The sequence below is a fragment of the Topomyia yanbarensis genome, chromosome 2 (genome assembly GCF_030247195.1).
Source record: "Topomyia yanbarensis strain Yona2022 chromosome 2, ASM3024719v1, whole genome shotgun sequence".
In the NCBI taxonomy this organism is placed as follows: Eukaryota; Metazoa; Arthropoda; class Insecta; order Diptera; family Culicidae; genus Topomyia; species Topomyia yanbarensis.
This window is the reverse complement of record NC_080671.1, coordinates 411453154-411478205: the sequence shown is the minus strand read 5'-3', so window position 1 is coordinate 411478205 and position 25052 is coordinate 411453154. Positions and strand designations below refer to the sequence as shown.

Below are 25052 nucleotides of genomic sequence, written 5' to 3'. Positions count from 1 at the left end.
ATATTTGTATTTCGAGATAAGTTTAAGGTGGGTTTTGTGAATAAATCGAGGCGAACGTTGCTAGTTTAGAGCATTCAAGGGGGGGGGGGGGGGGAGGTTTCAGCGTAAAAAATAAATCAGCTTTTTTGTCAATTTTTAATTAATTAAGGGTTTTTTTTCGGTAATAAAATGGCGGAATTGCTATTTTTCAAGAGAATTTCCGACGTTTTATGAGTAGAAAGCCTCCTTAATTGAAAAATTATCCCGTAAACTCAACATAGGGGCTAGGTATTTTTAACATAGAATGTGTATGCAAAGTTTGAAATAAATCTGTCAAGTAGTTTTTGAATGGCAGTTAACACCGCAAATCGTGTTCTTCCAGACACGTTCCACAAAATGCTTCGCCACCCAGTCGTTTGTAGATATTTTTGCACGAAAAAATTACAGAATGTTATTGAGATGATGTAGTATATTGTACAAAAGTTTTGATTAATTCGCTCCACCCATCTTTCTAAAAAAAATGGCAAAGAAACTGTTTTTTAACGCTGAATCCTTACCCTACCCCCCCTTAAGTAATATAAAGTATCACACATTTTAATTTTCACAATACTGATAAAATATAGAAAGATCCCTTTGTTGTTGATTTTGACTATTGTTCGTTTTTTGGAGTTCTCTACTCATAGCTCTAAAGCTAAACAATGTCCAATCTATAAGAAATTATGTGTTTTGCTTCGAACTGAGCTAAATGAAATTGGAAATGCATTTGCCAAGGCGTTCAGTAAATTATTTGACCGCACATGATTAGTTGGGTTTAACGTTTCGAATTCTTCTGATCAACCTGACAGCCATCTTGATCGTGATATAAACGTTAAATTTAAAAATGCAAACAATGAGTTTCACTGTCAAATATAGTTAATTAGTTGTTAGACTGCGCGAAATAAAATAATACGCAGTAATAGTTTCCCGTTTGTGAGCACTACGACATTCCTAATGTTATGAAACTGATCAGATAATCCGACTTTTAAAAAAACCACATATTCTTTCCTAATGAACATTCCACTTCCGAATCTTGCCACATTTGAACTCAATCGATATAATGTGTATTCTAAGCGCGCATATCGCCTTGAGGTTCATTCATGTTCCATCCTCGCTGTAGGAATATTAATAACGGCTCTTTGTAATATGTCCCCTATTTTTACGATTCTTTATTAAATAATTTCCTTTTTTATTAAATTATTTATTAAATTAAATAATTCAATAGACGTTTTGTACAATCGTTTATTATAACTCGCTTAAGAAGACGTAGAAAACGAGCTGAATGATACTTTTTAAATAATAACAATCTACCTGCTCACATTTTATAAACAGCACCAAAGGTTAACTTAATTCCATTCGAGGTCACTGAGATTTTCCAAAATGAAAAATTTAAGCGATCGTTCCTGAGGAAAGAACATTTTGACTTTACGTTCATCGTTTGACTGGTCAGAAAACAACATGGCTGGGACGGCGCCGGTGGTTGAGTGGTAAGCGTCATGCCAGTTGGCCTGGGTTCAATTGCAGCCGAGGTCGCTCAGATTTTTTTGAGGTGAAAAAATCTGTGGTCACGTCTTCCTTCGAAAGGGAAGTAAAGCCGTTGGTCCCCGGTCCATGAGTTAATGGATCGATATCTCGTCCAGATAGTGGAGTCACCTCTCTGGCGTCGGTAAAGACGAAGTAGAATCCAACTTCTATACTTACTAACAAATATACTCCTCCCGTGATACTTAAGGATGCGCAGTAGTATATCGTCGCTGTTGTGCTATCTTATGACAAGCGCCATTTAGCACATTTCGAGAAAAACGATTTTTAAAGTTTGAGATTGAATATCTTGAAACTTACAAATGGTATAAACAATTCAAAGAAGACAATTGATGCTTCTATCGTTTCTGCATTAATCTCTCAAATATTACGAAGATCGGCTGACTATGTTGCGAGTTTTTACTATGAATGTAAACAAAAGTCGCACTCACACGTGTCATAGGCGTGTTGTATTGATGACAAAATTTGTATGACGTGTCATAATCGTACATGGAAAATTTTCCATAGAAAAAAATCATCAATTTTTAATTTTTATTCACATCTTTGCGTTCATACAGCCTATAAACAATCGGCGAAATGCATTTTGAAGGTAATGAGTCAGGGAATCTAGAAAAAATTGTTATTTTTGGTTACAGTGTTGCCAAATATCCTTTATTTACAGTATAAAAGTAAAACTGTGTTTTTCTCACAACTTGTGTAATTTTCTTTTAAAAATGTTTAAGCCATTGTATTCCTCAGACATTTTCACACATAAAAACATCTAAAACTTCCATATAACTTGAGCAAATTCCTAGATACAGTGATTTGAAGCAAAAAGCTCACAATTTCTCATCATGTTTCTCGCTATATCTAAGTAACCAAGTAGAATTTAAAATTTCTGAAAACGCCACTTCGTAGAGATTTTTTAAACAAGTAATGTGGCATATCTAACTCCGTTTACCCCAAAATGGCGTTTGTCATAAGATAGCACAACAGCGACGATATACAGCCTCTAGCAAATGCTAGTATCGGACTAACAATTCCTTCCCTTTCTTTCCGCGATCTACGTTCGGGCCTGGCCGGTGCTGGTATTGATCAATACTTTAGGATTTCCAGGAGTTGCACATTGAAAGATGTTTCGCTACTCCCAAGCATAATTATCTACTGATTCCATGTGCAACTTCAGCTAGTCCAGATCGATAACGGAGTAGCAGCCAGGGGTGGTCGCACAAGCTCAAGCTCAAAAACAACATGGTTGGTTCCGTACCAGTTTAGGAGGGTCCCAGGCTTAGTGCAGGAGAAGAATTTAGAGGGGTTCACTTTGGAAGATTTGTCGGTACCAAATGTGATGAAAATCTGTATCATTTTTGCACATCCGCAGAATGCTTGCAGACACAGATTTTTGGCCATTTTGTTTATTTGTACCTATGGTTCCTACATACCTATTTGTTTAGCTCAAAATAAACCGGAATGTTTGTTCGACGCTTGAAATTGTACCAATTCTATCCTATGCTATCCTTACCTTGCCGTGATGCGTTACCTGCCGCTAGTATCATTATACTTGGTTTTCTAATGCTCTTTGAAGATTTGATCTTATGGGATACGATTCAATACGCGATTCCAAACTGCTCTGCTACCGATTTATCTATATGAGGTATTGGGATATTAATAAATCTACTATAGTATAAACTATAGTATAGACTATCAATTTAAATTTCTGTCATTTAGAGCAACGCACCGAAGAGTTACAAATATTCGAGTGCACCTTTTTCGAACACAGACGTTAGTATGGGTTTATATCCATCCTCAGTGCGACGCCCCGTTAAGTCGTATTTTAGAAATACTGAATCTCTGGATACAGTTTTGACTCTAACGTGATATAAAACATTAATAGACACTTGAGTAGCGTTTACCACGATCTCGTTCATGCACAAAAATAGCTGCGTTCGTCGCTATACTTTAAACTGGGTGGTTTAATTGTTGTTCTACATTCTTAGATAGTTTATCAAACGATTACCGCAATGAAAATCTTGATGCTTTCAATATTGTAAAGCAGGTCACAACCTCAACCATCGGGATGGCGCTCTCGTGCACTGAGTGTGTCAATAAAGTCTTTGAATCTAAGCTGTTGCTCTTTTGTAGAGTCACTTCTGAAGGGTCAGGCATAAATTCCCGCAATTTATTTCCCGTGACGATTAATTCACGTTTTTCAGTAGGTCGGGGTACTGCGGGGTCTTGAACTGTTAAAAATCTTAAGATCTTATTTAGTTGATATATTGAAATGGGGCAATTAGTAACATACTTTTACGAGGCTACTTCAAAAACTTGAACTGGACTGTAAACAAAAACTAAACTCTGTTAAATGAATCACACAAATTATAGTGTCTGCTTCAAAAAGTGGAAGTTCTGTATAATATCTATAGAAACCCCCATCAAGTCAGAACCATAACCATAACCGTCAATAGTTGAACCCGTTTCCATTGAAGAAAACTTTTTTCCCTTCGACACTAAAACAATTACCTCGAACATCGTTCGCTGCCTCAAATGCCCCTTTTGAATTATGTACAACCGCATAAAATTAATTAACACGTGTCAAAGGTTCTGTCACTGCATTGGCATAATTGCTACACAGCCACTCAACCCATATCTTCCTCTTGTATGGCTACAACGGTCGTAACGATTGCCTACCAACCAACGACAGAACCGGGACTACCATCCTTTTGAAAGCGCTCTTTTCCCCTCAGAATGACGGCAAACAACCGAGCCCTTTCTATCTACGGGGAAGGCGGCACAATTGTTGTCCTTGCGAATAACAGGACTCATCGCACGTTTGCGACCAAGAACTATGAACGAGAAATTAAAATCATTCAGCCTCCTTGTGAACCCTCGGAGGGCCCCTTTAGAGCCGTCGTCACCGTCGTCGGTTGGTGTTGGTAGAAACAATATAGACTCAGTAAAACCAACGTTTCGTGTCGCGATGATTTTCATTTTCTCCCACGAGAACCGCCAAGCGAGCCAGACGACGGAACGGCCCGCCGTTGATGCTGGTTGCGGGAAACAATCACCGCACTTTAACCGGTCGCGGCAAAGGCAATGATTATGACAGTACCATCGCGGTCGGTGCAAAAACGGGGAGGCCGGATAGAGTCTTCTTCAAATAGACACCAGTAGTATGTAGTGAGGGAACTTACCTCTCGTGTAATTTTACTTCCAACGGCGATGAAGAACAGAACAAAGAACAAATAGTACATGTACCAGATGAAGTTCAGTACTCCCATGTAGAACAGCTCGTTCCGATAGATGAACGCCCGGAACAGACCGAACGAGCAGACGACGCCTATGACGAAGCACAGTCCGACGCAGAATGTTATCTGTGGAAGCGGAATGAGAAATAAGGACGCTATATTAGGCGGAAGTGGCTGGGTTTGGGTTGTTTTCTTTACGGAACAGTTTGGACACAGAATAGACAGCCGTTGTTATGGTTGTTTGGACAGCATTAGAACTAGATTAGAATTATTAGTACTACATTAGAATATGTTCTCATAATTTTTATTATGCGTATGCCATGTAGGCGAGTCAAAATATTTATTAGTATTTGTTCTTGAATATTGCCTTTCTGCTGTTGAAGGTTCAGATTTCCTAAGCTTTCCAAATGTTCAAGTAATGTTAATTTTAGTGTAATTGCACAACCATTGATAGATCAATAATTATGTTTCGGGGGAATTCTTGAATTATCGGAAAATATCTGGGTGTCGGTTATGGCATAATAACTATATTTTTTTGCAGACATGGCTGGACCGATTTGCATAAACTTAGCTCCAAATGAAGGGTATAATGGCTACTGTGAAACTTCTTTCGGATCCGAACCCCACCTATAAAGTTATGGAATGGTGCGTATTTTAGGTCACTTAAAACCATGATAGCTAAAAGGTGAATATCTTGAGAAGATGGGCCCAGTTGCATACATTTGTTGGTACAATCACTTACATTAAGGGATTACATACCATTTTATTTTTGAAAAATCGAAATTATTTTTGTTACTTTATCTGAAAGTATAACTTCTTGCGAATTTTTTTTGTGGAGAAGTCCACATTTAATTGGATTTGAGTAGATATTACTCAAAATTTGGGAAAGTCTACATTTAATTGGATTTGAGTAGATATTACTCAAAATTTAGAAAAGTCCTCATTTAATTGAAAATGAGTAGAAGTTACACAAAATTTGGAAAAGTTCACATTTAATTGAAATTTTGAGTAACTGCTACTCATTTTCAATTAAATGTGGACTTTTCCAAATTTTGAGTAATATCTACCCAATTAAAAGTGAACTTTTCCAAATTTTGAGTAATATTTACTCAAATCCAATTAAATGTAGACTTTTCCAAATATAGTAATATTTACTCAAATCCAATTAAATGTAGACTTTTCCAAATTTTGAGTAACTTCTACTCATTTTCAATTAAATGTGGACTTTTCGAAATTTTGAGTAATATCTACTCAAATCCAATTAAATGTGGACTTTTCCAAATTTTAAGTAACTTCTACTCATTTTCAATTAAATGTGGACTTTTTCCAAAATTTGAGTAACTTCTACTCATTTCCAATTAAATGTAGACGTTTCCAAATTTTGAGTAATATTTACTCACACCCGATTAAAAGTGAACTTTTCCAAATTTTGAGTATTATTTACTCAAATTCAATTAAATTCCAAAATTTTCCAAATATATATTTACTCAAATCCAATTAAATGTGGACTTTTGTGTAATATCAACTCAAATCCAATTAAAAGTGAACTTTTCAAAATTTTGAGTAATATCTACTCAAATCCAATTAAATGTAGACTTCCAAATTTTGAGTAATATCTACTCAAATCCAATTAAATGTACTTTTCCAAATTTTGAGTAATATCTACTCAAATCCAATTAAATATGGACTTTTCCAAATTTTGTGTAATATCAACTTAAATCCAATTAAATGTGGGCTTTTCCGAATTTTGAGTAACTTCTACTCATTTTCAATTAAATGTGGACTTCTCCAAATTTTGATTAACTTCTACTCATTTTCAATTAAATGTGGACTTTTAGAAATTTTGAGTAATATCTACTCAAATCCACTTAAATGTAGACTTTTCCAAATTTTGAGTAATATCTACTCAAATCCATTTAAATGTGGACTTTTCCAAATTTTGAGTAACTTCTACACATTTTCAATTAAATGGAGACTTTTCCAAATTTTGAGTAATATCTACTCAAACCCAATTAAAAGTGAACTTTTCCAAATTTTGAGTAATATTTACTCAAATCCAATTAAATGTAGACTTTTCCAAATTTTGAGTAACTTCTACTCATTTTCAATTAAATGTGGACTTTTCGAAATTTTGAGTAATATCTACTCAAATCCAATTAAATATGGACTTTTCCAAATTTTGTGTAATATCAACTTAAATCCAATTAAATGTGGACTTTTCCAAATTTTAAGTAACTTCTACTCATTTTCAATTAAATGTGGACTTTTCCAAATTTTGAGTAACTTCTACTCATTTCCAATTAAATGTAGACGTTTCCAAATTTTGCGTAATATCTACTCAAACCCAATTAAAAGTGAACTTTTCCAAATTTTGAGTAATATTTACTCAAATTCAATTAAATTCCAAAATTTTCCAAATATATATTTACTCAAATCCAATTAAATGTGGACTTTTGTGTAATATCAACTCAAATCCAATTAAAAGTGGACTTTTCCCAATTTTGAGTAATATCTACTCAAATCCAATTAAATGTAGACTTTTCCAAATTTTGAGTAATATCTACTCAAATCCAATTAAATGTACTTTTCCAAATTTTGAGTAATATCTACTTAAATCCAATTAAATGTGAGCTTTTCCAAATTTTGAGTAACTTCTACTCATTTTCATTTAAATGTGGACTTCTCCAAATTTTGAGTAACTTCTACTCATTTTCAATTAAATGTAGACTTTTTCAAATTTTGCGTAATATCTACTAAAACCCAATTAAAAGTGAACTTTTCCAAATTTTGAGTAATATTTACTCAAATTCAATTAAATTCCAAAATTTTCCAAATATATATTTACTCAAATCCAATTAAATGTGGACTTTTGTGTAATATCAACTCAAATCCAATTAAAAGTGGACTTTTCCAAATTTTGAGTAATATCTACTCAAATCCATTAAATGTAGACTTTTCCAAATTTTGAGTAATATCTACTCAAATCCAATTAAATGTACTTTTCCAAATTTTTAGTAATATCTACTTAAATCCAATTAAATGTGGGCTTTTCCAAATTTTGAGTAACTTCTACTCATTTTCAATTAAATGTGGACTTCTCCAAATTTTGGTTAACTTCTACTCATTTTCAATTAAATGTGGACTTTTCGGAATTTTGAGTAATATCTACTCAAATCCAATTAAATGTAGACTTCCAAATTTTGAGTAATATCTACTCAAATCCATTTAAATGTGGACTTTTCCAAATTTTGAGTAACTTCTACTCATTTTTAATTAAATAGAGACTTTTCCAAATTTTGAGTAATATCTACTCAAACCCAATTAAAAGTGAACTTTTCCAAATTTTGAGTAATATTTACTCAAATTCAATTAAATTCCAAAATTTTCCAAATATATATTTACTCAAATCCGATTAAATGTGGACTTTTGTGTAATATCTACTCAAACCCAATTAAAAGTGAACTTTTCCAAATTTTGAGTAATATTTACTCAAATTCAATTAAATTCCAAAATTTTCCAAATATATATTTACTCAAATCCGATTAAATGTGGACTTTTGTGTAATATCAACTCAAATCCAATTAAAAGTGGACTTTTCCAAATTTTGAGTAACTTCTACTCATTTTCAATTAAATGTGGACTTTTCGAAATTTTGAGTAACTTCTACTCATTTTCAATTAAATGTGAACTTTTCTAAATTTTGTGTAACTTCTACTCATTTTCAATTAATTGTGGACTTTTCCAAATTTTAAGTAGTATCTACTCAAATCCAATTGAATGTGCTTTTCCAAATTTTGAGTAATATCTACTCAAAACCAATTAAAAGGGGACTTTTCCAAATTTTGAGATACATCATTATTATTGCTGAGGTACATCTTTTGGATTCCATGAACCACTATCTTTAATGATTCGAACCTCTTCTCGTGCTGACGGTGGCTTTGAGTGTGGTGACTCCTCGAAAATATTTGCAAACAGAATAAGATGATTGCGTTTACTATGGTTATTATGTGTATTAGGAATAAGAAACCTGATAGCTTTACGAAAAGATAGTGATTTTAACGCTATTTGAGGGAAACTGCTGGTTTTAGGAACCCAACTCAAACGGACTTTTTCCCATCCAAATCATTTAGACTATAATGTCCGATGATAAATAAATAAGTGACTAAAAAACTAGACGGGTGCTCCGGCATCGACACGCTTGGCGTAATGACCCTTTCTCAGCAAATGATGGATTCGATCGACAGGATGTACTGGTGTAGCTAGCACGAGTGTAACACACGAATGTTGACCCAATCGCAACCTCCCTTCCCCCGATCCGTACTTGATTTAGTTGACGTTTGAAACCAAAGAGGCTGGCCATCGAACTAAAATGGTTTACTTCCATCGTAATAGAGGTGCTGCTTCGAGTGAAAGTAGTATGGCTCGCTAGTAATCGAATTGTACGGACCAATCATTGCGCAGATGATAACTGCTTTCACAAAATCCATTATTTCCGTTATTTTCAGTATTTGTACATTTTTAATATGTTACAAAATTGTTGTACATATTTTCAATCAGATAGTCAAAAAATCTGATGTTTTCAATCAGTTCAACAGCAGATATCCACGTGCGAAAAATCGGCCTAAAATTTTGAAACGGGGCCCCTATATTGAAACGTTAGAAGTATTCTACGTCAAAAAGACGTGATGCATATACGAATTATGAAACGTGTGTATTTCATTAGGCTCATCACCCACGCACACACACGTGCAGTGTTGAACTCAATCCAAAAAAACTTTGCAAACCAAATTCATCCAAGCCTCACACGGTTCAACTGTGTACCAGCCAATGCCACCACTGCAGAAAACCCACAGTAGAGGTGGCAGTGGGATCATCATATGTTCTTTCTGGGATGTCACCATACCCAGGGATAGCATAAGGGTTAGTGCTTTGGGCCGGAGTCTCAAAGGTTGCGAGTTCGAATCTCGCCTCTGGGGGAATTTTTTTTCACATAATTGCTTAGCTTCACTCACCATTTCCGATCGTGTTTCCCTGTTGGATACCACCAGTCCTAAATAAGGTACTGGCACTTAAGTCAAAAGACCAAAAATTGAATTATTAGTCGCAATGTTGTTTAGGTCAAATGTAATTTTCATTTTTTCTAAGTGTGTAGAATAGGTATGAAAAGTTTGAAATAAATCGGTTAAGTAGTTTTTGAAATCATATTTTTTCCAGAGACAGAGACAGAGTTCTACAAAAAGTTTTGTCACCGAATCGCTTGTCGATATTTTTGCACAGAAAAATTACGGAATATTATTGAAATGATGCATTATAATGCATAAAAGTTTTGATAAATTCGCTTTACCCAATTTTTTTAAAAAATCGCAAGAAAGTGTATTCTTTCACGCTGAAACCCTTGCCTCCTCCTTAAACCGTGTGTAAAACTTGCACTAGTTTCCCTGCTGTGTGCAATCTATCGTGCGCTCCCCATCCGGGTGCACCCTGCCGTAGGAACCGAAATCGATTGTACCGTCCGGATGATACAGCCATGATGTTACTCGTTTAATATTTGAGCGACGAATGATTAAAACGAACACGCGGCACCACTATTTGTAAACTAGTTGCCGAAAATCCAGAGCATCTGTATCGTCTGGACAAAACAGTGAACATGTTGCTCGTTTGGCAAGTGAGCATCGACTGATGCGTTCGTATTGCCAGGGGCCTGTATAAATAACCTTCTCGTATGTAATGAAACGTTTAGATGCTTGCTTTTGGCGGCTCTTCCTGCAATAGGCTTGCAAATTCCACATTTTCTTCGCCGTTTTTAATTTTTTTTCTTAAAATTCGTTTTTGCTTTATTTATAGTAGTCGTACATTTTGGAAATTGAATACAATTCACATACACATATTTCTGACCAGATAATATTGCGATTTCGTGCGGTACAACGAAAGTTATTCGCATTTAAAAACTGTGAAAATTTCTCATCAGTATTGAAACGTTAGAGTATTCTACTTCAAAAATTCGCTTGCCCTTTTTGGCTTTAAATTACTTTGACAATCAACCCTTAGAAACCCATCCAATTATTCTGCAACTGGCAGAATGATTAACGGAATAGCATCAGATCTCCTAGTTGAATTTTAACTGAGATAGTTTCATTTGCAAATGCTTCCGTCACTTTTCGGTATGTATGCATTCGCTCAGAACACATTGTTGTCCGCTGCGGTACCCAGCTGTTGTTGCATCAAATAAAGCCTACCTGCACCGAGAAGCAGTAATTAACCAGCTCCACCACGTCGTTCAGTTTATCGTGCAAAATTTTGATCTGCTTGAGGACGGCTAGCTGTTCCTTCTCATTGCACACGGTCGTCTCTGTGTGGACGGACAGGAATCCACTGGACGTTGGGGTCGTCGGAAAGTACATCCTGCAAATGAAAGGAAACCAAGCTGTGAGTGATTGCATTTTCAGGATGGGCTGTTTCCTGAAACTAATTGACTAGGCGCCTTACTACCACCCCTCCGCCACCCGATTGAGTCTAATTTAGCAATTGTATCTGTACCTGAATGTTTCCACTAAGGCACGGTAGCGTTCGAGCAGCATCAGCGACAACGCTGATGATGCCCAGATGCACAAATCGGCATAATGCAAAGTGAAGAACATGGTTCCGACTACGTATTGGAAGTCGAATTCCACCGGGTAACTCTCAAACATTGTAAACAAAATCACACAACCTACGGCTCCGGATGCTGTTAGACCGGAAATCATTTTCCGATGCCCAGTATGGTCAATGTGGGCTCCCAGAGAGCGTTACGGATTATAAAGTTTGCAATTTCCGTCGTTACCCTTCTGTCAGCAGTGTCAATGCCCGTTAAAATTCGATAAATCTTTTTGTCCAAAATTCGGCAACAGAAAATGCAACAGAAGGGTTGAATGTAGAACACAATGAAGACGATGGTTCCGGTCTGGTTCAGCACTGTTGAACCCTTTTTCTGGCTCAGATCGATCGACAGGCACACTACAATCATCCAAACAGGAATGCCGTACGTGGCTAGCAGATGTAGCAGATTGATCGAGCGTTGTCAAATTCTCAACCCATCACCGGTAAAAAGAGGCATCAAACCTAAGCATTTGATAGCAGTTGCACATGGCGTGAAGGCAACATTTACATCTTTGGCACTGGCCCACAACACTGATTCACTGGTCCAACTGACTCGAACGAGGAACAAAGACTGAAACTTAGTTCTAGCAGTCGACGCGGACAGTCATGGCCCCGCTCATGGATTATTGGTAGAAAAGGAATCATGCTGGGAATAGATATCATCGCATAAAAAACTATTCGAATCGATTAACAAGACCTCCTGTTGTGGAACAGATATTGCTAATCACAAAATAACTGCAAATATTATAGTTAAACAAAATGTGATACTAAGGGTGTACAATATGGTATTGATAATAATATTATGATTGATTTATGTGGACTGTTACTATTAGTTGCTATTAGTCGGTTAGCTGAGGTAAACAGATTTATTTCCACTTGAGTAGGGATTGTGTGCTTACTGTTAGTATTTTGTGTTAATCATTCATGTTTTTTTACATTGCTTCTTTTTCTTGCTTATTTTTCGTTGTATAACTGACCTGCTCAGGTCTCGTAGATTCGTACCGATCCGAAGGTGTTGACCAAAATGATTTACATATCTTTTCAACCACTTTCGCAGGGTTTCTTATTCTGCTTGGCGCTACTCGTTTCTATTTATCTGCTAACTGGTGCTGAGAGTTCCTTGGCGGCGGTATTTCTCCCGATATCGATGCCTATTTTCGTGAGCCAGTTTTTTATATTCAATTCGTTTATTTGCAAAGGCACGTTTGCTTAAAGGTTCCAATTTTGCTTGGTTTACACATTTTAAATTATTTAAAACTATGGGATTATATATTGATTTTTTTAATGAAATCAAGAAGATTTGATAGCTATCTTATACATTTACACAAGGGTGTCATTTAGATTTTATGGCAATATGGTTTGACATTTTCAGCAGGGAGATTATTGGAGCAAATAATTGTTAACTATGGGGGACAATTTCACTACTATCTTAAAAGTAGGAATAACTAGAGGACGTGATTGAATTTTGTAAAGAATCGGGGAGATTAATTGGAGTTATTTTTATGTGGTAGTAGAGTTGGGCATTTTCAACGAGATTATGTAATATAATAGTTAAAACTAGGAGAGACAGGAAGAGCAAAATGCTTCGGAAAATTATTTGGGGGGAAGGTAGGGGTTGATACTTCTGGGTATAAGAGTAAGGGGAGGGAGGGTGGACAAAGATGACAGGGGGAGAAAATTATTAACTTTCAGATTCAGGCATCGGGAGATCAATGACATAGGTTACAGACTCGGGTGGCCTTTATCAAGAAGAATCATGTACTGGGACGCCGGATGGTCCTTCTTAAGACGGCAGAGGATTCTCCAGACAATTTCGTAGTACGGCTCAGATGTGGATCGGCAACATTTCGAGTTGTGCGTGTGATGTTCGTGCTGTATGATACAGGCAGAAGAGGGTACTTCTGAGAATGATAAGAATAATAAAAGGGGCAGTTAAATTTGGATATTGATGGTTTCTAGGAAGGTGTATACGAGGGACATATAGAGGAGATTGAGGCTTGCCAGCACATCTCGAACCGGGACGTTAGTTGGTCTTCCTCGGACCCGCAGGGTATCAATTAGCCGAGACCTGGCAGAACTGCACTCGATGCACGCTCAGACAATGTGCTCGATATCGTGATAGCCGTCGCCACAAGCGCTGATACCACTATCCACGAGCCCAATACGCCGGAGATGTGCATCCAGCGTGTAATGGTTTGCCATGAGTCGGGACATCACACGAATGAAGTCACGACATACATCCATCCTCTTGAACCAAGGTTTCGTCGATACCTTAGGGACTATCGAATGTAGCCTTCTTCCAAGTTCACCATTGCTCTACGAAGTTTGCCAACTTTCGAGGGTTCTCTGATGAGTAAAACTGAAAAATTCGTGAAAGTAAATTGGTCTTTCATAAACGTCACCTTCTAGGGCATCCACCTTAGCCGAGGAGTCCGCCTTCTCATTGCCCGGAATGGAGCAATGAGAAGGGACCCACACCAAGGTAATCTGGAAAGGTTTGGAACTGAGGCTATCCGAAACGATGAAGTAATGGTCTGCTGAAGCAGGGTCACTGAGTTTGTAGGAAGCGGTGAATGATTGAAAGTACCGAAGCCAGTGGACCCTTCGAGGTTTGATCCGTCAGTATAAAACATCAACTTCTCGGAATTTATCATAGAAAATGTTTGGAACCACTTGCGGGCGTATTCCACAGATCTCGTCTTTCATGGATGTATCGAATTCCACAGATCTCGTCTTTCATGGCTGTATCGAAGAAAACAGTAGATTCAGAAGTATTTATGAAATGCACACGGTTGGGATTGTACGAAGAAGGATCAATATTCTGCGCCATGTAGTCAAAGTACAGGGACATGAAACGGATCTGGGAATTGAGCGCGATAAGCCTTTAGAAATTTTCAATCACCACCGGGTTCAAGATATCGCATCGAATGAGCAATCGTTATAGGAGTTCCCAAAATCGATTTTTCAGCGGGAGAACACCCTACAGGACTTCGAGACTTACCGTAGGGGTCGACTGCATGCACCCCTGGATGGCCAAAAAGTTTCCCTGAAAATTTCAGCTTATTTGGTACACTGAAAGTGGTTCCGTAAACGGCTCAAAATTTGTATGGGAAAAATTGACTAAGTATATGGAGAAACCACGTATATGGCACCCCTATCCCATTTGTATTGAACTGACATAAGTCAACATCTCAGCGGGCACACAAATTATGAGCCCCACTCACAGTTCAAATTGTTCTGCTTGTTTTGCTTGACGCTCGATTTTCACTAGTCAGGTACCGTACGGCATGACTCAATTTCAAGATATTTGTTAAAAAGCGAGAATATTGGATAGCTAATTGAAGAAATGTGCGGTGTTGGACATGTCGGTGAATAACAAAAAAATTACAACATAGTGCACCAACAAATTAAACGAATTCGACTATCACAAAATTGTGTTGAATGAAATTGGTTCTGTTTATTGTGGATCGACCCTAGCACGACGTTTTAGATGTTGGCATAGAAATCATGGCGGCGTAGCAGATACCTGGGAGAAACACATCAGTTTCACATTTTCAGCCCTAGGTGGCACTGCCATCGATGAATGTCTCACGTAAGCAAAATTAAGAATCCTCTTGTAACAACAAATTGACTCGTGAAGATCGGAAGTCAATCGGATAAAACCGAACAAAGTTATAGGCGCTCAAAGTTGAGAATGTCATGTGCTGTACAGGGTGGCCAGACCTACCGATTTATCTGTAGTGCTACCGATTTTGGTCTTCCCTACCGATTCACAGACGACCAAGGCAAAACTACCGATATTTTGTTATTCCTACCGAAAACTATCGATTTTTATTGATTTTGGACACATCCTACTCAACATTCATTTTTTGGGTTGGATTTAGTCTGAGATCTGTATTGTCAGTATTTTACAATTCTATGTCAATACCATGTTTTTGGGACAACAACCTGGCCTACCGATAACTACCGATAAACTTTTAGTGACCCTACCGATATTACGGAATTCTATCTGGCCACCCTGGTGTTGTAGTTGGGGTGGCTCTGTCGAAAATGCCGCTGTTGATGAATGCTCGATTTGCATGAGGAAAATTCGAATACTGGAATTTCAACCTATAATAACACGAAATGCTGACCATTTGGAAGGATGATTTCTTCGGCAAACTGGACCAAAATATCAAGATTTATTCCGCTAGGTGGCGCTAGTGCATATAAAAATGACCTATAGTTTTTTTTAATATTGCGCCATATCTAACGATCGGTAATAGTTGGCGGGGTAGAGTCTTTGACAAAGTAGATCATAAAGTCAAGGGCTTTTTGATAGAGTACCGTCTAGTTCAGAATACTACCACTAGGTGGCGCTAGAGCGCCTAGGATTTTTTTAGACATTTTATGTTGGCCATATCTCATGACCGGAACCACTTGGCGAAATTGAGTCTTCGGCAAAGTGAACTATAAAGTCAAGGACTTTCCTAAGTATTACAGTTTTGCTTGAATTTGCTTGAGTTATAACTCAGGTAAAGCGAATTAAAATGGCTTGTTCTACTTATATTAGGTCATCCCTCGTGAACGTAAACACTTGGCGGAGCGAAATCTTCGTAAAATAGATCATGAGGTCAAGAATTCCTAATGCTGAACATAATTCTCGTTCTCAGCGAGGCTTTTCTTTTTAACTCATGGATTTTTTCTCACAATTCAAAATATACAAATTATCGTTTCAAAAATATGTTTCATTAAAACTCAACTAGAATACCCATGCTTTTACTTTCATTCATTTTCATATATTACAAGGCCTTCCCAAATAAAGGAATTTATTTGGATGCGCGTGGTTTCTGCAAAATTCTGTCTATGCTGCTGCGCTACTTGGAGTGGATGCTGGAGTTGGATCTTCATTTTTAGTAATTTTACCGCAGTAATCGTGCATCAGCTTAACTTGTAGGTACGGGGAGACCAAGGCCTTCTGGCGATGGTTATCATTTTTCATCTTTTAATTTAGGTAAATGGCGTAAAAAAAATACGCCGCATAAAAGAGCAGACTGTTGACTGCATTTCAGAATTTTTAATATCTGACGCGGAATTCTCACCAACTTACGACTCTACGCACAATGATACTTTTGATGATAAAGTATGGATCGTGTCAGATGTCTTTTCAATAAAACTGCAAATCAATTAACCCTTGCTATTATTTGCCAGGCTCAATGTTCCGGCATTTTAGGTTCGGCGTATACTTCATATTTAAAAGAAAATTTTCAAAATTCTTCAGGTGAAATTCCGAGGCAAACAAACAAACAAAAATTGCCTATATTACGTATCGGTCACGAAAAGTTCTTTTCGCGGGCTATCGAAACGTCTAGTAATTCGTAGAATAGTATAACATTTACCCTAAATTACAAGAATATAATAATTTAAAGACTTCCCCTTTTAAAGCGATTTGTTCGAACAGCGTCACATTGTTCTTTCAAATTGATGTTCTTTGGGTGTTTTAAACAACTCGAATAATTAAAAATCATATTCGATTTTGTTTTGTTTGCTTTCGTCCTTTTCCGGACAGCCAGTTTATAAAAGGAGCAAAAGAGTTATTTTAAATTTTCAATCTTTTCCTAATACACTAGTTATAACACTATTTGTAACTTGTATGGAAGTCAGCTTCAGATTCATCCAAATCTGAAAAAAATCAGATCCGTCCAGATTTCGAAAATATATATTTTAACTAATTGTCAGCTAAGGGGTCATGCACAAATGACGTAGCTTTTTGCCTTTCTCTTATAGAGGATATGCAATCACTCTAAAAATCGTCAACCTAATCCCGGCATTGTCATAAGGTTTCTGGGTTTTAACAGGAGAGATTTACAAACCCCCTCCCCCCACCCCCTCACCTGTCAACGCCAATTTAAATTCCCCTTAGATAACCCATCATTGTGGTTGGGCCGATTTTCACAAACTCAGTCCCAAATGATAGCTATATTATCCCCACAGATGTTTCTAAAATTTCGTGCGGATCGCTTATATGGTGCCGGAAATATAGACTGAACCCTCCGGAAATTCCCATATAAGCCGGAACTCAAAATGAATTCAAAAGGGGGAATGAAATTTCAGAAATCTAAATTGTATTTTTGATGCCAAACATCTTTAAATGCATGAAACGTCGAGATTTTGTTATCTCGAAAAAAACAAATTTCATAAAAATCGACTTTTTGGGACCTTGCCGATTTTGCACTTTTTTGCCTTTCTCAATATTTCAATTTAATATTGACGTGGCTGATTTTTCTTTTACAAAATTTTAGAACTCAAATAATGATTTCTTTTCTAGTATATAGCTGTCATGTCGTGTATAATAAAAATATAATATATACATTTGAAAGCTTTTAATGAATATAAACAACGCAAAAATTCTCGTGAACATGATTGAGATAGGCACAATTGCACCGCTAGGTGGATTAAAGCAGGTTTTTTAATTAACGATTTTCGAAAAATCCTACATACGTCGCTTGTTATTGTCATAAAGAATCAGAAAAATTTAAGTTATTGACTCATGGCAAAAATTTACGGGAGATAGATTTCCGGCCATGGACTCCTTCCAAAAAGAAAATGTTGCAAAACCGCCATCTTGTGATGAAATTACTTAAAAAATTATTTTTCGTTATTCATTACTTCAAAAATGTTCTTACTGTATTTCATTACTTATGTTATAAATAGAGGGAACTGGGCCATTTCGGACCTAGTAAGGGTTTATGAGCTATAGAACTGGTACGTGTCAACTGATTCACAAATAAATATTTTTTTCCTGAAAGCCTTTTTTTTAGAAGGCGACTTTTTCTGATCTTTTGCCATATTGTGCATAAACAGTTCTGCGCAAAGGAAAAGAAAAGTCCAAATTACCCCTACCCTGTTCCAATTCCAACCACTCATTTCTTATAGATTTTTTTTTTGCAATAAAAATGAATTCCTATTTTGGTCAAAGTAATTCCTATTTGATTTTTTTAATTTCGAATTGTGAAATGAAAAGTTCTCTTTGATATTTAGAACTTTGTAGTGAATATACAATAAAACTTAGGAGCTCAGGCCAAATTACCTAAAAACAGGTTTTGAGCTACAACGTCGAAATCTGTCAACAGATTTGTGATAACTTATATTTTCCTGAAAGCTCAATCGATTGCACACATTTTCTCTCAAACGATTTTTCGCGATCGTGTTTCAGGGGTCCACATTGGCCAACGGTGCGAATTGGGCCAGTTCCCCCATTATTTAACAAGATTCATCTCTTGATTGAGTCAAGAAAAATTCTATTTTTTCGTGCTCTACTACAGTGATGTAACCTCTTAATTGATGAATTATTTGTTAGTTTGAGATAAAAAAACTACAAGGACCCTATGGGGTTGCACGAGCTGTAGACGTAGGACTATACTACGTAATGTAAAATATTTATTTTCTTAGTACATTTATAATAAATAGTAATAATAAATAATAGTAATAATAAATCAAACATATTGAACCAAACCTTCTCGGTTATCAGGTCATTTTATTTGTAGTATGTGATCGAATCGGATTAAACTTATTTAAGAAGATCTGAAGAAAGAAGACAGAAAACTGTGACCGCACTAATATCTGGAACTAAATCCTTATAGCACAAGATTAGCTTGGAAAAACTTTTCGATTGTGTGTGGTAAAAAACCCGGACCAGTGAAGAAAAATCAAATTTTAGACAATATAATCACATTTCATGTATAGACCAAGCATTCTAGTTATATTTTGCCATTATTGTAACTTTCCTAAAGTACGCATACAAATATAGCGAATGCAGTGGTCTTAATCATATATCGAAACTATAAATATACAAGAATCGAAAACAATTTTATATATGGACAAGATGCGTTTTTGCAACGGTTTTTCAAGTGGCAGTGTATTCATCCATAAATAGGCTTTGTAGTATGTACCTATTAGTAGAATCAAAATACTATAGGCTGAGTGGAAGTGAATCACGTGATGGGGAACTGAATCAATGAATTGATCGAACGTAAATAATAAACTTTCGTTGTGCAATTTAGTAACAAATTAGATCTACCTACACATTCGCCTCAAACATTAAACCCAAGCGCACAAAGCAAAATGAATAAACGCTGATGATGATGGGTAGAGCGAAAGAGACAACTAACACCCCGACACTATGTTAACCGTGTTTGCAAATCGAGCTCGCATGTACAAACTATTTTGTGTACGAATAATTATACATAAAAGTGTGCTGGAAACGAGCACAACACAAAAGATAGCATAATGTTCACATTCACTGGGTAACGTACCCCCACAGGCAGTGGAACGGACTTCTAACTCAGCTACACTGGCTGTGAAAACACACAGCGCAGTGATCTGCTTCGCCTTCCGTTCAAGAGGCAACTGAGCTGGTTCGGCGAAATCCGTCCGTTTAAATAGTCGATGATGACGTCATTCATAGAAGCGTAGCGCGCTAGGTACACAAATCTGTCGTGCTGGACTAGGGAAGCGCTATCTTCTGTGTGTAAATGAGCGATATTTTGACTAGGTTGTTCATTATTTTAATTTTTAATGCCATGATATCAAAAATCTTTGGGTTTATCTATTGGAATCTATTCTTAGAAGTATTTCGGGGCGACATGCGCAAAAAATTTGAAAATTTATCGTGAGGTGGCTGAATTATATGCGTTTAAAATTGGACCACTTTTCGTTACATGCCATTTTTGTAGAATTTGCAACGTGCACCCCTATATCGAAAACAAAGACGTAGTCCTACGTCAAAAATTCAGAGTTCTGGATTTATATGTGAACTTCGATACTTACAGTGAATTTTCATAATATTGGATAGTTACGAAAAGTCACCAAAAAATGTTATGTTGAAAAAGTGCCACTCATTTTGTTGTAAAATACAATAAATAAAAAATGTTGACGTCTTTAAGAAATATCTGAAATTTCCTAATTTCGACAACTCAATAGAATTAGGAAAATCTCAGAAAAAGTTATAATGAAAAAATGTTCTTTTTGGACGTCTCTCACAAACAACGTACTTATCTCAACACCATTATATTTTGAAGAGTTTATATGTTTAGCAAGTTTTTTAGTAGAATTTTCTAGAACTTTGTCATTGACGTCATGGAAGTTAGCAGAAATAATTTTATTCTATCTCATTTTTAGGTGTATTAATCACAATTCTGTATACATAAAAAAGAGGGCTGCAATTCCAAAAAAGTATTGCTAACACGCTAAATTACTAAAACCATCTCCTAGAGGACACTTAATTAAACACACGTTTTAGTACAATTGAGACCACTGTGCAACGGCAAGACCAGATGGTGTTCGTTCCACTATACAGAAAAGATGCACAAGCGCATTGTGAATGACTAATTTTTTAATGAATCACTATGGCAATCAACGTTTCCTGTGTGTTGGAAAAAATCATTTTTGCTTCCCATTTTAAGACTCGTGATTCAGCGCACCGAGTGCGATCAATACGAACTCATTAGGGGAATGTGTAATGTTTCTAGTAGTGTGACCATTTTCACTTTTATGTATCATGTTATGTTTTCAAAAATAGACTAAGAAGGTTGACTTAGATTTTAATATTTAATTTTTGTAATTTTTGTTCTTGCATAGCTGTATACTAAGTCATTATGTTTAATTGTAGTGTGAAACATTTCTAAACAGATGTGAAAAATACGAAAGAACCAGGTAGGTTAACGACACCGCAATACACTCAGGTTTTTTTTTTACGCGGGGGATACGAGCCGCGTAAATGAAAACCGCGTAAATGAAAACCGCGTAAATTTCAAAATCCGCGTAAATGAAAACCGCGTAAATTTCAAAATCCGCGTAAATGAAAACCGCGTAAATTTCAAAATCCGCGTAAAAAAAACCGCGTAAAAAAATACCGCGCAAAAAAAACCGCGTAAAAAAAAACTTGAGTGTATTTGCAGTGCGGATGCGCTGATTCCGGGGCCGCGACAAACCCTAGTAAAACGGGGGTCCAAACAATCACTGTTCTACGAAAAAGTTACGTACTTACCTGAATGTGCAATTTAGCTTCCGGTAGCGAGTCCAAATCAACGAACCGGTGATAATAAATTGACCGGTGATAGCAATGAGATGCAGTGCGTAATAAAAATTAGCTAAAAGCTGCATCGAAAACAGCTCACCAGAACCGATAACGAAGAAAAACACCTGCATACAAAAAGTTAACGAAATGTAGCAGGAAAGATAAGTTTGTATTACGGAACGATGGACGGAGTAGTTTAAAGCTGGATACGTTATGGATGACAACTGTGAGAAAAATAATTGGCTATCATTAGCTGGGAATCATCCGAAGGCAAACGGAACTGTTACCGAGTTATCGACATCGTGTAAACCATCGGTGATCGCTCGACACTGGCGCTCTGATGCACGTCCTGCAAGCATCGTTATCAATGGATGGAAAAGATAAATAATCTCAATAAAAGCTCCACTTTCATCCACCACCACTGAAATGGATTTGTCCAACGATTTTTGTCGTAATATTTTGGCACACATAAACAGTACTATGCCGTTCATTGCAAAGTAGACCCAGTTACAAATTATTTGCCAACTCTTGTATGGCTTATCCAAACGGAACAGCCCCCATATGCTGAGAATTTTCACTAACGTCTCCAAAGGGCGAACACTTTCGTGCACGTTGACTGCCGAAGTTAACATTTTGCACTGGACTGGTCTGATGGATTGGCAGAAACGATGACCATGGCCGCCTATCAGACATCTGCACAATTTAATGTAATTACTTCGGATCAGCCGATAAGTTGTTCATTTGTTAATTATTTGTGGGGTACTGTGCAGCAGTAATTGTGATTGCAAACAGTAAAAATTGATTTTCAGCTTATTTTGATACGAAATAGCGCAAAAATTTAAATCGTTTTATTGTAGAAATATTTTCAATTTTGGTTGAACATTGAATACAACATTCGGTTCTAGGAACCGTAGACCCAGAAAATGAACAACCTTTCGAGAAGTGTTCCAGCTTCGTCAAAATATTTTTAACCCATGGGCGAATGACCAGTAGGTTAAAACCCAAATAAATAAACAAAAATATTTTTAACTAATAGCTTTAACTTTAACTGAATTATGTGTCCATTACCTCAAGGTAGAATTCAGGCTCCGGAAACGAACGAAAAGCAACCACACAGTGAAGATAAAATGTCCGGCAATTGCAACAGTATGCAGATGATTGTAAAAAGCTATCAAACAGGACATCCAAAACTTCTCGGAATAGTAGCTACGATTGATCAACGTCAACTGGATAAATGTGAATGAGAAGTAGCTGAATAAATAAGTCAGTATAAACGATCGATCGGAGAGTTGGTTGATGGTGGAACACGCTACTGACTTTAGCTGGAAGAAACGGAAAGAAATTGCAATAAGAAATATTACGTTGTAGAATTGTGAAGAAAATTAATTCTTACCGCATTATCAAAACCGTGAAGATTATCGATGATAATTTGGTAGTGATCTTCAAAATACCAGCCAAATGCTATAGAAATCAACGGCTGACAAAACATCAAGATCTGAACAGTAACAACACTTTTTATTTCAACCACAGGCATTGGTCTGTTCCCAATACGATGTAGTCTAACCTGATCCATAATTACTAGGAATATTGATACGTGTAATAGTAAGAAAAGCCAGTTGAAAATTTGACGACTTCTTTGGTATGATCTTTTGGGTAGTTTGAACAAACGAACTATACTCAAGCTTTTCAAAAGTATCGCTAACGGTCGAAAGCTGTCATACACGTTGGCTTCGGGAGCAAACATTTTGCACTGCAGTATCTAAGGGATGCACACCGAATGGAATGTGTTGATGTTGATTAGGGTGGTCGTTATTTTTGTGATGTTGAAATATTGTCCAAAGTCGATTAAAATTGTGTAAAATTAAAGTGAACCGAGACCATAAAAAGACGTGTTCAAAATTGATAGCTTTGTACAGAAATATATCAATTTTTCTCATGCTTTATATATTTTTTTTATTTTGATAGAGGTTTTAACCTTAACGTCATTCGCCTGTCTTTTTTCAAGTTAGAAAAATCTCAAAGGAAACATTTCTAGCCCCTATTTCTATCTTCTGCTCAAAATATTTTGAAACTTGATACAATCACATGATAGAAGGTTTCAAAAAACTTCGGCCATTTCGAATAAATGTTATGAATTTTCTAATAAAATTTATGATAAATATTTATTCCAATATAAAATATAAATGAAATATAACATTACAACATCCAAAAAATAACTACCACCCTAATCTTGTTGTTAATCTACGACAGTACCTGCTGACAAATTACTATAATTTAATTTGCCGATTTCTTTGCGGTATGTATTTAGATCCGTGATAGTTCTATTATAAATGTGATGGGAAATTCTGCATTACGTTGATTATGAACTAAGTTAGGTGTTTAATGGAGAAATGTATTTTATTTTTATTACAAATGATGTAGGTTTCAAGTACTTTTGTATTGAAAATAATTGCATGCAATTTTGATGAAATGCTTGCTGATTAAACCAAACCAACATTGCTGATAAACACGCGGAACCAACTAGAAACCATTCGGAATCTCCCCAGTCAAAAAGGGCAAGTTGCTGGCTAACGGGGGGCTATTTTCCAACTCGGATGCGCTAATTGCCCTTTAATTTGCCAACAAATTGCTGGCAATTAGGGGGCTATTTCAAATGCAACATTTGGGCGATTTGCCGCTGTTATTTTTTAGCCGCTCTACCCGCCCATAAATCGCCCCTAAATCGCGCCATTTAATCGCCCTTAATTGTCTAATATGAAAATTACAAATATTACTTATTTTCGGATTCATTATCTACTCTTATCTTACTAAACTTATCACTACACTAGGTAATCACCACCAAACTATAGGAAGAATCAATGGTGAAATTGGCATTGCACACCAAAACTTACCGCAATCTGACTTTTATTAAGAGCTTAGGTCAGATATCTTGTTCCACTATATTTACAGACGATTCCACAATTTCCCACATTTGTTGGCTAAATGAAGTGCACTAGACAAACAAAATAAAAGCGATAACACGCCAATCGTTTAAAAAAACTATTTTAAGCTTAAGCCAAACATGAACCGCCATGTTTGAAAAACGCAAAAACAACCAAGTCCTTTTCAGCCGCCAGAAAATTTGCTTAAGTGTTGAAATTGCCTTAAAATCGCATTAGCAAATTGCATTTGTTCCTAGGGGCAATTAGCACAGGCGAGTTGAGTTAAACGTCAAACTGTTTAAATCGCCTGACCATGTTCGTCCGCATTTTTTTGACCGGGTTTGAGCATTACTCAACCAACTCTACACGGAAAAAAATGTTTTCATAAATTCACGTGAAAAGGATGAGTTATATTAAAGACATAATCGAAGTGAAGTAGAATACATTTTGGGCTGTTATTTCGAATGCAGATAGGGTAAAGTGCCTATTTTCACCATACTAAGTAGGGTGCCTCACTAATTCGTTAATTTCTCGCCATACAATCAATGGAATGTGCAAAAATTGTCATCAACAGTTTTGCTTCGTTGCTAAGAACCAATGCAATAACACAAATGCGCTGAAAACAATAAAATTCCCGTGTTTGAGCGCAATGAAAAC

General features: G+C 36.4%; 1 protein-coding gene across 5 annotated transcripts in view; it reads right to left on the bottom strand.

The window, feature by feature from the left end:
• Window positions 1–25052, bottom strand: part of LOC131685071 (putative gustatory receptor 2a) — a 210766-nt gene that overhangs the window by 96187 nt on the left and 89527 nt on the right. For all 5 annotated transcript variants that reach the window (XM_058968492.1, XM_058968488.1, XM_058968491.1 and 2 more), the window contains exons 2-3: window positions 11018–11183; window positions 4728–4907 (exon numbers count right to left, since the gene is read on the bottom strand). In XM_058968492.1, coding sequence (XP_058824475.1) covers window positions 4728–4907; window positions 11018–11183 — 346 coding nt within the window. The remainder of the gene's footprint in view (window positions 1–4727; window positions 4908–11017; window positions 11184–25052) is intronic.